This window comes from Argopecten irradians, chromosome 13, assembly GCF_041381155.1.
Source record: "Argopecten irradians isolate NY chromosome 13, Ai_NY, whole genome shotgun sequence".
Lineage (NCBI taxonomy): Eukaryota > Metazoa > Mollusca > Bivalvia > Pectinida > Pectinidae > Argopecten > Argopecten irradians.
This window is the reverse complement of record NC_091146.1, coordinates 3,735,757-3,752,558: the sequence shown is the minus strand read 5'-3', so window position 1 is coordinate 3,752,558 and position 16,802 is coordinate 3,735,757. Positions and strand designations below refer to the sequence as shown.

At 40.2% G+C, this 16,802-nt stretch overlaps 1 protein-coding gene across 1 annotated transcript in view; it reads left to right on the top strand.

Annotated features, from left to right (window-relative positions):
* LOC138306604 (intermembrane lipid transfer protein VPS13A-like) overlaps positions 1-16,802 on the top strand; it is a 200,463-nt gene that overhangs the window by 110,019 nt on the left and 73,642 nt on the right. Inside the window, 9 exon segments of the mRNA XM_069247042.1 lie at positions 8,182-8,301; positions 11,292-11,417; positions 11,621-11,788; positions 12,282-12,404; positions 12,747-12,893; positions 13,705-13,866; positions 14,188-14,363; positions 15,719-15,824; positions 16,399-16,530. Of these exon segments, the coding sequence (XP_069103143.1) occupies positions 8,182-8,301; positions 11,292-11,417; positions 11,621-11,788; positions 12,282-12,404; positions 12,747-12,893; positions 13,705-13,866; positions 14,188-14,363; positions 15,719-15,824; positions 16,399-16,530 (1,260 nt within the window).

The window sequence follows — 16,802 nt, the reverse complement described above, 5'->3', positions numbered from 1 at the left end:
CCCTCGTATTCAGGGACCACTTCTGTAGAGAGTTCACTCTCTGTACTAAGATCTCCCCTTGTACAAATTCTGTAATTTTTCAAAAGGACACCCTCGTATTCAGGGACCACTTCTGTAGAGAGTTCACTCTCTGTTCTAAGATCTCCCCTTGTACAAATTCTGTAACTTTTTAAGGTGGTTCGATACAGTTAGGCCTAAAAATTTTCCCTCGTTTAATTTTCTTTAAAATTTGCTCATTGAAAGATTGGTTGATAAACTGTTTATTAAGGCTTTTATTTGAAATTTGACCGTGCGGTTTTGGAAATATTGTACTCTCAATTACCCTACTTCACCGTCTGTTTTACTCAAAATACAATTTTACACACATATTTTCAAAGCTTGGTAATTGACTGAAATATTGCAAACAACAACATTTTTTATCTTTAATATGTAAGGTTATATGGCAATCAATGACCTCAATGTCGATTCCACTCCTAAAAATACATTAATTATGAATTTTTCACGCGAATGCATGTAAATGAGGCCTAAAAAGGGCCAATTTTTGCATTTGAATTTCAACTTAAATACCTAATTTAAAAAAATTGTGTTGTTTAATTTTCTTTATTTGTTTGTCTACATAATTATACAGTTGTTTGGGATATGATGAAAGAATACAAAAAAAATTGACAGCGGAATTTTTGAATAATTAGCCTTTCTATACCCCTACCCCCTAAAAAATGACTTTTTTCACAATTATATTATTAGACCGAAATCGAGCGGTAATATTTTTATAAAGAACATCTTATATATTCAACATTATAAAGTGTAATATTCTGATAATATAAATTGTTATATCTGTTAATTTTATGTCACGATGCCACCGATTTGATGCTATACAAAGCTAAGAAATGGCACAAATAAGCCATTATTTTGCCTGGATATAATATTTGAAAATTGAATAAGGAAAATTCTGTGTAAAAATTTCACTTCAATTACCCTTTAGACAATCCATGGTTTTATATTGTTTAAGCGGAAACATATTTTATCAAAATCTATCTTTCCATCGTCAAGATATCTTAGCTTCAATTGTCGTTTGAGGCAGATATTCAAGCATTAATTTGAATTTGGCGCCAAAATTGTAACGATGAAAAGCGTCTACGTGACAACGATCGAAGTTGATAACTTCAACTTGATCACAACAATGTCAATAAAATCGATGTCATCATACACAACTGTATGTTTTTTGTATGTTTTTTGATGAGATATATGCATATCTAATAATGTAGATATATATTTATTATCCAAAGTAAACTAAAACAGATTTTTGGATCCTCAATATAACCTATACGGCAAATGTCCGCCTAAGAAAAAAATCTCTTATTCTGAATCCTCGATCTACGTTCAGCTGATTACAGTAGACAGGAAAATAATTAGTCTATGCCTACATGTACATGTTTAGTTTCTATATCACAGATATAATACTGTTGTTGACACTAGCTTACATGTGTTTTTTCGTAGGATAGTATTTGATCAACTGAATCAGAGTACTTCCATGCATTTTCTCAAAACGGGAAATACATGCATCATCTAATTACATTAGTTAGGCCTATGTCTTATCGTACATGTATACAGTAAATAAAGTCTTGTTTCCCGAACGTGTTAGTGCTTATTGAGGATCATATTAGCTAAACATGATACATGTAGACATCTACATACGCAATATTCATGAAATATACTAGCGTGTACAAATTGAACGAAAAGCAGGGGTGGGGCGATGGAGAGATGAAAATATTTCTGTATCTGTAGTTTTATACTAGAGGATTACTCGGCGAAATTGGAATATCTGGATTTAATTATGCATCTTCCTTAAAACACATGTATATTAAGTGTCAAATATTCAGAGTTTAACGGATTTGAACAGAAAATGTTTTAATCCCTTGATTGTTATGAAATCTTATTTTATTCAGTACAAGATCGAGACCGTATCTCGGTATATATCAGTCCGTTTGTATGAGTTACGTAATTTGCTTCTCAAAAGATACATATAGCTTCATGTTATAATTAGCCTAGAAATTAAATTCAAAGATCTGACAACGTTATTTTTTTTTCTAGTTTGTCGAAACTAAGTCCTACACCTACCGTACAATATCGACAAATACGCCATTTATCGACTATACTATCCTGATTTTAATGTTAAACAGTAAGATATCGTTAGACGGATAACATATAGATCGCTATTCTTCATAATCTAAGTCACGAAAGAGTTTTCATGTGCAGATCCGAATGCACTCATTGACCCGAGGAGGTCCAAACGAACGGCGCATTCGATCACTGTTCGGAACGTCCTTAAATGGACGCCCTCGTATTCAGGGACCACTTCTGTAGAGACTTCACTCTCTGTACTAAGATCTCTCCTTGTACAAATTATGTAACTTTTTAAAAGGACGCCCTCGTATTCAGGGACCACTTCTGTAGAGAGTTCACTCTCTGTACTAAGATCTCCCCTTGTACAAATTCTGTAACTTTTTAAAAGGACATACTTGTATTCAGGGACCACTTCTGTAGAGAGTTCACTCTCTGTACTAAGATCTCTCCTTGTACAAATTCTGTAACTTTTTAAAAGGACGCCCTCGTATTCAGGGACCACTTCTGTAGAGACTTCACTCTCTGTACTAAGATCTCCCCTTGTACAAATTCTGTAACTTTTTAAAAGGATGCCCTCGTATTCAGGGACCACCTCTGTAGAGAGTTCACTCTCTGTACTTAGATCTCCCCTTGTACAAATTCTGTAACTTTTTAAAAGGATGCCCTCGTATTCAGGGACCACTTCTGTAGCGAGTTCACTCTCTGTACTAAGATCTCCCCTTGTACAAATTCTGTAAATTTTTAAAAGGACACCCTCGTATTCAGGGACTACTTCTGTAGAGCGTTCACTCTCTGTACTTAGATCTCCCCTTGTACAAATTCTGTAACTTTTTAAAAGGACACCCTCATATTCAGGGACCACTTCTGTAGGGAGTTCACTCTCTGTACTAAGATCTCCCCTTGTACAAATTCTGTAACTTTTTAAAAGGACGCCCTCGTATTCAGGGACCACCTCTGTAGAGAGTTCACTCTCTGTACTTTGATCTCCCCTTGTACAAATTATGTAACTTTTTATAAGGACGCCCTCGTATTCAGGGACCACTTCTGTAGAGAGTTCACTCTCTGTACTAAGATCTCCCCTTGTACAAATTCTGTAACTTTTTAAAAGGACACCCTCGTATTCAGGGACCACTTCTGTAGAGAGTTCACTTTCTGTACTAAGATCTCCCCTTTTGTACAAATTATGTAACTTTTTAAAAGGACGCCCTCGTATTCAGGGACCACTTCTGTAGAGAGTTCACTCTCTGTACTAAGATCTCCCCTTGTACAAATTATGTAACTTTTTAAAAGGACACCCTCGTATTCAGGGACCACTTCTGTAGAGACTTCACTCTCTGTACTAAGATCTCCCCTTGTACAAATTCTGTAACTTTTTAAAAGGAGGCCCACGTATTCAGGGACCACCTCTGTAGAGAGTTCACTCTCTGTACTAAGATCTCCCCTTGTGCAAATTATGCAACTTTTTAAAAGGACGCCCTCGTATTCAGGGATCACTATCTGTTGAGAGTTCACTCTCTGTACTAAGATCTCCCCTTGTACAAATTCTGTAACTTTTTAAAAGGACGCCCTCGTATTCAGGGACCACCTCTGTAGAGAGTTCACTCTCTGTACTAAGATCTCACCTTGTAAAAATTATGTAACTTTTTAAAAGGACGCCCTCGTATTCAGGGACCACCTCTGTAGAGAGTTCACTCTCTGTACTAAGATCTCCCCTTGTACAAATTATGTAACTTTTTAAAAGGACGCCCTCGTATTCAGGGACCACTTCTGTAGAGAGTTCACTCTCTGTACTAAGATCTCCCCTTGTACAAATTCTGTAACTTTTTAAAAGGACGCCCTCGTATTCAGGGACCACTTCTGTAGAGAGTTCACTCTCTGTACTAAGATCTCCCCTTGTACAAATTCTGTAACTTTTTAAAAGGACGCCCTCGTATTCAGGGACCACTTCTGTAGAGAGTTCACTCTCTGTACTAAGATCTCCCCTTGTACAAAATTTGTTCGGAACTTTTTAAAAGGACGCCCTCGTATTCAGGGACCACTTCTGTAGAGAGTTCACTCTCTGTACTAAGATCTCCCCTTGTACAAATTCTGTAACTTTTTAAAAGGACACCCTCGTATTCAGGGACCACTTCTGTAGAGACTTCACTCTCTGTACTAAGATCTCCCCTTGTACAAATTCTGTAACTTTTTAAAAGGACGCCCTCGTATTCAGGGACCACCTCTGTAGAGAGTTCACTCTCTGTACTAAGATCTCCCCTTGTACAAATTCTGTAACTTTTTAAAAGGACGCCCTCGTATTCAGGGACCACTTCTGTAGAGAGTTCACTCTCTGTACTAAGATCTCCCCTTGTACAAATTCTGTAACTTTTTAAAAGGACACCCTCGTATTCAGGGACCACTTCTGTAGAGAGTTCACTCTCTGTACTAAGATCTCCCCTTGTACAAATTCTGTAACTTTTTAAAAGGACACCCTCGTATTCAGGGACCACTTCTGTAGAGAGTTCACTCTCTGTACTAAGATCTCCCCTTGTACAAATTCTGTAAATTTTTAAAAGGACGCCCTCGTATTCAGGGACCACTTCTGTAGAGAGTTCACTCTCTGTACTAAGATCTCCCCTTGTACAAATTCTGTAACTTTTTAAAAGGACCCTCGTATTCAGGGACCACTTCTGTAGAGAGTTCACTCTCTGTACTAAGATCTCCCCTTGTACAAATTCTGTAACTTTTTAAAAGGATGCCCTCGTATTCAGGGACCACTTCTGTAGAGAGTTCACTCTCTGTACTAAGATCTCCCCTTGTACAAATTCTGTAACTTTTAAAAGGACACCCCGTATTCAGGGACCACTTCTGTAGAGAGTTCACCATCTCTGTACTAAGATCTCCCCTTGTACAAATTCTGTAACTTTTTAAAAGGACGCCCTCGTATTCAGGGACCACCTCTGTAGAGAGTTCACTCTCTGTACTAAGATCTCCCCTTGTACAAATTCTGTAACTTTTTAAAAGGACATACTCGTATTCAGGGACCACCTCTGTAGAGAGTTCACTCTCTGTACTAAGATCTCCCCTTGTACAAATTCTGTAACTTTTTAAAAGGACACCCTCGTATTCAGGGACCACTTCTGTAGAGACTTCACTCTCTGTACTTAGATCTTCCCTTGTACAAATTCTGTAACTTTTTAAAAGGACACCCTCGTATTCATGGACCACCTCTGTAGAGAGTTCACTCTCTGTACTAAGATCTCCCCTTGTACAAATTCTGTAACTTTTTAAAAGGACGCCCTCGTATTCAGGGACCACCTCTGTAGAGAGTTCACTCTCTGTACTAAGATCTCCCCTTGTACAAATTCTGTAACTTTTTAAAAGGACACCCTCGTATTCAGGGACCACTTCTGTGGAGAGTTCACTCTCTGTACTAAGATCTCCCCTTGTACACATTCTGTAACTTTTTAAAAGGACACCCTCATATTCAGGGACCACTTCTGTAGAGAGTTCACTCTTTGTACTTAGATCTCCCCTTGTTCAAATTCTGTAACTTTTTAAAAGGATGCCCTTTGTGTTCAGGGACCACCTCTGTAGAGAGTTCACTCTCTGTACTAAGATCTCCCCTTGTACAAAGAATTTACCAGGTACAGGGACCATTTATGTTTAGAAACACTTGCCATATTCAACCCAATAAGCGCCCCTCCCCCTTTTTTGAGGCCTCAATTTCACTTACCTCGGCTTAGATACAGACTGAAACTATAAAAACTGCATAGATTTCTCTATTTGATTTCTTTTGCAAATTGATTAATGACTGACTGTGTGCAATGTTTTGTGAAATGTTAAAAATGTTTAAAAAATGGGCCCTAGCCCTTGGTCCTATTAAAGGAAAAATTCAGTGATGCTTATTCTGTTACATAACCACAAATCAAAATATGACATAAATGTATGGTTCTATATTCCTTATGAAACAAACAACAAGAAATATTGACAAATTCCATGAAGTATTTTGATCGACACCGTTGAAATAGCAGGTATAGCGTGTACGTTAATCAAATGTAATACATAACCACTGAGGAGTTGGTGAAGTTTATTTAGACAAGTACATGCACCTAACAACGTAAATACACCAGTGTATAAGCGATTTTAGTAGTTCTAGACAAAAAATTCTTTACTACACTGGCAAGGGCCAGAGTTCAGTATACAAGATGTCCAACCACAATGTGTAATGGCAGACAGTGAGCGAGTTTGAACATTTCACATATATTTCACTACGGTGGACTTTTGTAGCATATGACAGTAAACCAAATAATCTGTTTTCCATTAGAACTGGTCGTTTCCAAAATGCGTAGTCAGGGGGAACAACTCTAATAGTATTTTAAGCTAGGTGGCACTATCGCCACCTAGCGCCAGTTCTTTGCTTGAAGTAGAACTGTTGTTGTTCCCCCATATGACGTAGGTCTAAGTAAAATATTCAATTTTAATGTACTCTTAGACTGGATTGTCCCTTTAAGGGCCCTTCCATTTCTGCAATTTTTTAACCACAAAGGGTGCTCATTTGATCGAATATGGTAACTTTTGTTTTTATTTGGATTTAGAGACACTTTACTCAATAAAGATTTTGATGTTACTAAGAAACCTGAGTTCTTTAAACAGACACCACCTCAGTGTTAAGAGACCCCCCACCCCCTCTTTAAAGAGACATGTATACCTGTCTTTGAAGCCGCATCCCTCAAAAGAGCATGCTTATTTACATTGCTGCATCTTGTTTGATTCAATTCTGAAGAAATTCAATAATGATTACCTTGTGATGCAGTTTAAATTTGTTAAAAATATTCATACCATTATTTGAGTCACTTTCATCCTTTCTAATCAATCTTCTTGTTGCGCATGACCAAATGAAATTGATAAATGTGCTAAAAAATAATGTGGATTTTGCAAGCATTTTTGAATGAATAAAAACTAAGCATTTTCATCTGTGTATTAGTACATACTGGGCTGTACACTATACTTTGCTGAGCATGTTTATTCTACTGTTACATGTAGTAACCAAAATGTGTCAAGGTTATAAGCTAGCTTTAAGTTTCTTCAACATTACAATCAAATAATCTTTTAAAGGAAAATTACTATTAAATTGCCTTTTTGCAAATACATTTTTTTCTGAAACATTAAAATTTTAATTTGAATTTCATTTGAAATATTTTATCAGGTATTTGGTAAACTTTAGGGCGATTATGAAGGAGAATATGCAGTAAAATGAACTACTGGATGTTTAATTATATTTCAAAATCTGTGGTGTTTCACTGAGCAATAACTTAAAAATCTACTACAACATTAGGCTTGTTGAAAGCTGCGAAATATCTTTAATGAAACTGTCATTTAGATTTAGGAATATATTTCCAAGAGTGTATGCTGCTGTATAATTTTTGGTGAATTGTTATTGATGGATTCAACGGAAACCTTTAAAAGATTTGTTAAAGAATATTTATGTTTTCAAAATTACTCTTGAATCTATATCTATAAAGCTATGCATTCTCCCTACCCTCTTCCTTAACCTTTGTTTGCTTCCACCTCACACTTTTTGTACACTTCAATAGTTTTTTAAAACACTTAGTTCTGTATTTTAGAACAATCATGTATAGGTTGAATGTTAAATCATGATTGAATTTATTGAAAGATGTAAATTACTAAAAATAAACTTGTGACAATCAATTTTTGTTAAATTTCGGAAAAAAAGATTTTGAATAACTTTGTACAAACTAAGTTACACGTAAATAATAATTTAAAATATTAAGAAATATTTATTTAGTATTGTGAACTTTGTAAACTGTGATTTTGTAAGTATAGATACTGATTCTTACTGAGTGAATATATTATGTGAAGATAATGGTAAATTGATGTCATGATAATTAGATAATTATTATTTGCTTTACATTGGGCATTTCATCCGCAAGAAGATATTTTATAATTAGTAATCTGAAGTCAATTTCTGTATGCTTATTAGAGTTAGTGTTGAAGAGTGACATCAGGATACTTTAACGAGAATTTATATCTCATTAATTACACTCTGTTTTACAGCTGATTATAAAAGTTCCGACAATCGTAGTGAAGATTGAAGGTGGAGTAGGGAACAGAACAGTGCCCCTCCTCATCCTAGAGTCTTCCTTCCAGGGGGAGGTAAAGGATTGGAGTGGTAAGGTGAGTTAGGGGGTAGGGGGCAGTACCCCTCCTCATCCTAGAGTCTTCCTTCCAGGGGGAGGTAAAGGATTGGAGTGGTAAGGTGAGTTAGGGGGTAGGGGGCAGTACCCCTCCTCATCCTAGAGTCTTCCTTCCAGGGGGAGGTAAAGGATTGGAGTGGTAAGGTGAGTTAGAGGGTAGGGGGGCAGTACCCCTCCTCATCCTAGAGTCTTCCTTCCAGGGGGAGGTAAAGGATTGGAGTGGTAAGGTGAGTTAGAGGGTAGGGGGGCAGTACCCCTCCTCATCCTAGAGTCTTCCTTCCAGGGGGAGGTAAAGGATTGGAGTGGTAAGGTGAGTTAGGGGGTAGGGGGCAGTACCCCTCCTCATCCTAGAGTCTTCCTTCCAGGGGGAGGTAAAGGATTGGAGTGGTAAGGTGAGTTAGAGGGTAGGGGGGCAGTACCCCTCCTCATCCTAGAGTCTTCCTTCCAGGGGGAGGTAAAGGATTGGAGTGGTAAGGTGAGTTAGGGGGTAGGGGGCAGTACCCCTCCTCATCCTAGAGTCTTCCTTCCAGGGGGAGGTAAAGGATTGGAGTGGTAAGGTGAGTTAGAGGGTAGGGGGGCAGTACCCCTCCTCATCCTAGAGTCTTCCTTCCAGGGGGAGGTAAAGGATTGGAGTGGTAAGGTGAGTTAGGGGGTAGGGGGCAGTACCCCTCCTCATCCTAGAGTCTTCCTTTCAGAGGGGCGTAAAGGATTGGAGTGGTAAGGTGAGTTAGGGGGTAGGGGAAGTACCCCTCCTCATCCTAGAGCCATCCTTCCAGGGGGGGTAAAGGATTGGAGTGGTAAGTTGAGTTAGGGGTAGGGGGCAGTACCCCTCCTCATCCTAAAGCCATCCTTCCAGGGGGAGATGAAGGATTGGAGTGGTAAGGTGAGTTAGGGGGTAGGGGGCAGTATCTCTCCTGATCCTAGAGTCATTCTTTCAGGGGTAGGTAAAGGATTGGAGTGGTAAGATGGATCAGGGGGTAAGGGGGACAGTACCCCTCCTCATCCTAGAATCATCCTTCTAGGGGGAGGTGAAGGATTGGAATGGTAAGATGAGTTAATGGGTAAGGGGGCAGTACCCCTCCTCATCGTAGAGTCTTCCTTCCAGGGGGAGGTAAAGGATTGGAGTGGCAAGGTGAGTTAGGGGGTAGGGGCAGTACCCCTCCTCATCCTAGAGTCATCCTTCCAGGGGGAGGTAAAGGATTGGAGTGGTAAGATGAGTTAGGGGATAGGGGGCAGTACCCCTCCTCATCCTAGAGTCTTCCTTCCAGGGGGAGGTAAAAGATTGGAGGGGTAAGATGAGTTAGGGGGTAAGGGGGCAGTACCCCTCCTCATCCTAAAGTTATCCTTCCAGGGAGATGTAAAGGATTGGAGTGGTAAGGTGAGTTAGGGGGTAGGGGGCAGTACCTCTCCTCATCCTAGAGCCATCCTTCCAGGGGGAGGTAAAGGATTGGAGTGGTAAGGTGAGTTAGGGGGCAGGGGGCAGTACCCCTCCTCATCCTAGAGTCATCCTTCCAGGGGGAGGTAAAGGATTGGAGTGGTAAGGTGAGTTAGGGGTTAGGGGGCAGTACCCCTCCTCATCCTAAAGTTATCCTTCCAGTGGGATGTAAAGGATTGGAGTGGTAAGGTGAGTTAGGGGGTAGGGGGAAGTACTCCTCCTGATCCTAGAGTCATCCTTCCAGGGAGAGGTAAAGGATTGGAGTGGTAAGGTGAGTTAGGGGGTAGGGGGGCAGTACCTCTCATCATCCTAGAGTCATCCTTCCAGGGGGAGGTAAACGATTGGAATGGTAAGATGAGTTAATGGGTAAGGGACAGTACCCCTCCTCATCCTAGAGTCATCCTTCCAGGGGGAGGTAAAGGATTGGAGTGGTAAGGTGAGTTAGGGGGTAGGGGGCAGTACCCCTCCTCATCCTAGAGTCTTCCTTCCAGGGGGAGGTAAAGGATTGGAGTGGTAAGGTGAGTTAGGGGGTAGGGGGCAGTACCCCTCCTCATCCTAGAGTCTTCCTTCCAGGGGGAGGTAAAGGATTGGAGTGGTAAGGTGAGTTAGAGGGTAGGGGGCAGTACCCCTCCTCATCCTAGAGCCATCCTTCCAGAGGGGGGTAAAGGATTGGAGTGGTAAGATGAGTTAGGGGACAGGGGGCAGTACCCTTCATCATCCTAAAGCCATCATTCCAGGGAGAGGTAAAGGATTGGAGTGGTAAGGTGAGTTAGAGGGTAGGGGGCAGTACCCCTCCTGATCCTAGAGTCATCCTTCCAGGGGGAGGTAAAGGATTGGAGTGGTAAGGTGAGTTAGAGGGTAGGGGGGCAGTACCCCTCCTCATCCTAGAGTCTTCCTTCCAGGGGGAGGTAAAGGATTGGAGTGGTAAGGTGAGTTAGGGGGTAGGGGGGCAGTACCTCTCATCATCCTAGAGTCATCCTTCCAGGGGGAGGTAAAGGATTGGAATGGTAAGATGAGTAATGGGTAAGGGACAGTACCCCTCCTCATCCTAGAGTCATCCTTCCAGGGGGAGGTAAAGGATTGGAGTGGTAAGGTGAGTTAGAGGGTAGGGGGCAGTACCCCTCCTCATCCTAGAGTCTTCCTTCCAGGGGGAGGTAAAGGATTGGAGTGGTAAGGTGAGTTAGGGGGTAGGGGGCAGTACCCCTCCTGATCCTAGAGTCTTCCTTCCAGGGGGAGATAAAAGTTTGGAGTGAGAACATGAGTGCAGAGCTTATTTATCCTGATTAGACTCACCCTTTTCTGGTAAACAGTTTTGGATTGTACTGGAGTTTGGGAAAGACAGAGTGGGGGTGGCAGAGGATAGATCTCAATCTCAAGATTTTCACTGACAAGAAAGTTATATGGTAAACAGATCTATGATATACATGTCTTTCAAATTTTATCTCATATTGTTCATTTGACCTTTACTGTATGTTTGACCTTTGCTGTCTCTTTGACCTTTGTTGTTCATTTGACCTTTGCTGTTTGTCCTTCAGCTTGGAGTTGAAAGCACTTTGAAGGTCGAGGTGGCTTACTATAATGAGAAGCTGACGGTGTGGGAGCCCTTGGTGGAACCCATCATGGAGGACGGTAAACTACGCAGATGGGAACTCGGACTTGAGGTAAGGGCATTTTACTCCGAAACTATTCTAACGGTAATGGAGGGTATAAAATTATAGGTCTTTTGAAATAATTTTACTGAGTATGGAGCAGGTACAATGGGATAGATATGAAGGTGAATGAGTCAGTATCTGTTATTTAAAACTTAAAGTTATATTTCCACTCGAGCTTATTACAAGGTCTCTCAATCATCTTTATGTTGCAGGTGACGATGAATGAAGATATACCTATGATTACGGATGATGACGTTGACGGCGAGTCAGAAAATATTGTCTTACCTCCACCTAAGATGTCTGTTAACATCAGATCTAATGATGATCTACAGCTAGTCATGACTAAAACCTGTCTGGAGGTGTTAAACAACTTAGGCAAAGTTAGTGTGTTCTTAATGTCATATTCTGCTTATTGTCACATTCTGCTTATTATCATATTCTACTTTATATCACTTTCTACTTTATATCATATTCTGGTTATATTTATTTTTATTTTCTGCAGTAATATGATAATCTTGATATCAATATATGTGGATGTTTTTCCTTCTTTATTCTGTCTTTACGTAGAGTAATCTGCCCTTGTAACGAGTTATTGATTATGATGTAATGTGTTTGTTACCCTACCATTATATTTTTCATTTTATTTTATTTTGCTCATAAAATAATGTAATAATCAATACCTACCAGTAAGGGACATAACTCTGTAACATGTACAGATGGAATATTAACCTAAAGCTAAGTCCCTGTTTATATAAGTTGTTCAGTGAGGTGTATGAGCAATGTTTATAACTTTAGTCATTCTGTGATGTGTATCAGTTCTATTTATCATTTCAGTCGTTCGGTGAGACGTATCAGTTCTATTTATAATTTCAGTCGTTCGGTGAGGCGTATCAGCTGGTGGAGCCTACAGAGAAGGCTGGAGTTGTTATGTCGCCCTACGTCATAAAAAACAATACCGGTATCCCCATGGTGATGAAACTCGACAACTCATTTGAGGTATTGGGCCTCAAGTATTCATTAGGTTTTAGAACATTTGTAATTTGATTCACCTTTTGTGATTGCAGGGTCCTGGTTCAATGTTTACCACAGACTCGTGGATATTTCAGGTGTCAGCTTATTTGAAAATTAAAATCCTCAGCTGGAGCATCAAATGTCATCGTTAAATTGTGTTTCTAGTATGAAATACATTGTCTTTTCCTTTACTAATGAATTCTCATACTTTTGTCTATCAATAATCATGTACTTAATTATCTTCCCTAGTAATGTTGCTTATCTATGTACTATACTTCATTTGATGATATTGTCAGTGTATTTGCTATGAGTTGTCTCCCTTGATAGATGCCAGAAGATGCCTCCAACATGAAGGTTAGCCTGTCCCCCACTCGTGAGCTCCATTTATTTACCAGAAAGAAGAGTGTGTTGAGTAGAAAGGCTTCAGTGATCAAAGCAACACAGGAGGGAGACGAGAAAAAACTCATCTTCCAGGTAAAATAATATACAGTAAAGCCTGCTTTAGTTACCACCTTTGTTGAAAGACTATCTGCTGAATAGGACCGCATTTAGAGGATCTTTTAAAAATGACCACAATTCAGCCTGTGTATAAAGACCACCTGGCTTAATAAAGACCATGTGGCTTAATAAAGACCAATTTTAGCAATAAGCTTTGCATGATTGTTACAAAATTTCATTTGAAAGTTGGTATAGAAACCTCTTCCAAATAACATATCTGATATAATCAGTTATAAATACAAAGCTACACCGGAGTGGGTGGTATTGCAGTATCATCAAGTTTCTGGACATCTGACCCTGCCCTGCCCAATCTGTCCAGTATCTTCTCACAATTCAAACTTCTTTTCATGTTTCACTTGTGGAATCGAGCTTACACTTTGCTATATTGTTACAGAGTTTGTCCTGACCTGGTATGTTTCTTTAAATCTTTTATTTTGAAATCCAAGATGGCCTCTACAGCCTGCTGCCACATTTCAAATCTCTCCTGATATGTTCCATGAGTTGGAGAATCTAGAATGGTACTGAAGTAAGAAAATGAAAATAAGCACATTATGTTATAATTAGGAAAGGGTGTTATTATACAGTGGAACCTACTTCCCTGCTCACACATTCAAAAGTCTTCCCCTTGGTTGTATTAAAATCTGGGTAATTCGAAGAGATTTCTCTAATGACTTCAATATACTCAGGTTCCACTGTAGTAAATACACGAGCCTGTTATAGTGATGAACATAACATTTCCATGTCTATTTAAAAGAGTACTGCAGAAGTGTTGATTTGATGTTTACAGATGGAGCAGTATAATGCCACAAGGGAGGTAACTATAAAGCGAGCAGAGAAACGACTTTACCAGATCAACAACAGGACGAGCGCCAACGAGGTCTGGGCAGTTGTTGTGTGTACCGACTCCCACATTGGACAGAGGATTGTCTCCCTTAGATCTATTGTACAGGTACAAACAACACATCACCAAGATTTTCTTGTATTAGTTTTACCAGTAGTCCTTCACTTGTATGTTGCATTGTCAAGTTCTTTGTTGGGCACTTTTCGGATATGTCTCATAAAAAAAAATTTCAGGAACTTAAACAGAAATTAATTAGCACAAGTATATTTTAGTGCAATGTTTTCTCTGCTGAAAGTGCTAAAACAATATTACTGGTAAAATATGTGCATTAACGAGTAACTATGAATCTGTTAAGAAAACAAAAGACAAGATCTTGCCGATCAGAATCAAAATTATATCAAAGATTTATTTATTTTTATTGCTTTCTAGGTGAAGAATCATTTGCCTCAGACTGTGGAAGTGTTCTACCGAGAAGGCTCCAAGATTTCCTCCTGTGGCTTGGTACTCGCCGAGGAGACGATGGATGTCCCATTACATACAATATACACAGAAACTGGAGAGTTCTTTTTCAAACCTGTTTTAGAAACAGAAACCACTCATGTTTCGTATGTATAACATCTTTATGGGTTGGAGATTCAAAATTAATTGTTGAGTTGACATCCTCAAAAGGGCTTAATCTGGTCATATTGGTTATAAACGACTTTTTCTCTTGATATTTATAATTGAGACATCTCATATTTTGTATGAAGAATGGGTATGTATGGGTTGAGGATTCAAAATTATACAAATGGTTGGGCTGACCCCCCTGAGGTCTGAGGAGCGAGATGGTTGGGCTGACCCCCCTGGGGTCTGAGGAGCGAGATGGTTGGGCTGACCCCCCTGGGGTCTGAGGAGCGAGATGGTTGGGCTGACCCTCCTGGGGTCTGAGGAGTGAGATGGTTGGGCTGACCCCCCTGGGGTCTGAGGAGTGAGATGGTTGGGCTGACCCCCCTGGGGTCTGAGGAGTGAGATGGTTGGGCTGACCCCCTGGGGTCTGAGGAGCAAGATAGTTTGGGCTAACACCCCTGGGGTCTGAGGAGCGAGATGGTTGGGCTGACCCCCCTGGGGTCTGAGGAGCGAGATGGTTGGGCTGACCCCCCTAGGGTCTGAGGAGCGAGATGGTTGGGCTGACTCCCCTGGGTTCTGAGGAGCGAGATGGTTGGGCTGACCCCCCTGGGGTCTGAGGAGCGAGATGGTTGGGCTGACCCCCCTGGGGTCTGAGGAGTGAGATGGTTGGGCTGACCCCCCTGGGGTCTGAGGAGCGAGATGGTTGGGCTGACCCCCCTGGGGTCTGAGGAGCGAGATGGTTGGGCTGACCCCCCTGGGGTCTGAGGAGCGAGATGGTTGGGCTGACCCCCCTAGGGTCTGAGGAGCGAGATGGTTGGGCTGACCCCCCTGGGTTATGAGGAGCGAGATGGTTGGGCTGACCCCCCTGGGGTCTGAGGAGTGAGATGGTTGGGCTGACCCCCCTGGGGTCTGAGGAGTGAGATGGTTGGGCTGACCCCGTGGGGTCTGAGGAGCGAGATAGTTTGGGCTAACACCCCTGGGGTCTGAGGAGCGAGATGGTTGGGCTGACCCCCCCTGGGGTCTGAGGAGTGAGATGGTTGGGCTGACCCCCCTGGGGTCTGAGGAGCGAGATGGTTGGGCTGACCCCCCTGGGGTCTGAAGAGTGAGATTAGTCTGATTAGACATTTTACAACATGTATTGAATGTATATTATATGTATATTTACATTCAATTGCCACTTCTACTATATAAAGTAACCTAGGCAAAGTAGGGGTATAACTGACACCTAAAATGTGACCTTTATGACATCACTAATGTTGACATGGTAATAATTATATACACACAGTACCGAGTGTACTAATTACATTGGTTATCTCTGTTTCTCAGTTTGAATCTGATATTTTACATTCACTAGGTACAAAATGTCCAAAGAGTCTGTAGGTTGGAGGTCTGCAGCTAATCTGGGCACCAAACAACTGACATGCGAGGGACGAGATGGACACAGTCCATTCTACATGAATGTAAGTCATTTGATTTATTCTGTGTAAGGTTTGTGGTTTTACATTCACTATCAACATTGATAATTCAACTGAAATGCGAGGCTCTTTAGAATTATTTAATAAATGTTTCATAGACATTTCTTTGTCAAGTTGCTACTGAACTAAAATTTGAAATAAAAAAACCCTGTTTTATCATGATATTGAATTTGTGAATCAGACTATTTTGATGGAAAAAATATCATGTGAAATGAGTACATTTAAAAAAGTGAATTGTAAGTCATTATTTTGGTGAATTATTTAATTGTAATTATGCTTGATATACTAATGAAACCAACTTTCTTTTGTGGTTATGAAATTTTGCCTATTTCCATTTCAAAACAAGTTCACCAAGATTAACATGCATGAATCTAAATATTTAATGGTGGTTTCTATCAATGTGAATGATGTTAATGTTAATTCGTGGAGAAAAAATTCACGAATGAACACATTTCGAGAAATTCATGAAAGCAAATTTCATTGGAAAGAAAGTTTGTTTACAGTATTGAATTATTTGAATAAGTTTAGAGTAAAGAATGAAAATGTTTTTGCTTTTAAGGTTTGGGCGGAATGTGAACAGATATATTACGAGGAAGGCGAATCGCTGACGGCCAAATCTTACACACTACATCTGTGTCCGACAGTTATACTCCATAATCTTCTGCCATTCCCGGTCAAGTATATGTTAGAGGTTTGTATAAGAAAAGGAACTCTGAGATTGTTTATATGTGTAAGATGTCATTGAAAGATATCGAAATTATTATTGATTGTTTTGGAGAACAGCAGTAAAAAAATGAAATCTTCAGAATTACTCCTGTCAGAATTTTATAGATTTATAATTATTTAATGTTATTGTGTTGAAATTAGGGCTCTGTCAAGTATTGTCTGTTATCCATTTTCCCGTTTTTTATATCAATATGTCACTCTTAGACACAATTGTCTTTTTGAGTAGAAAAGTCAAAT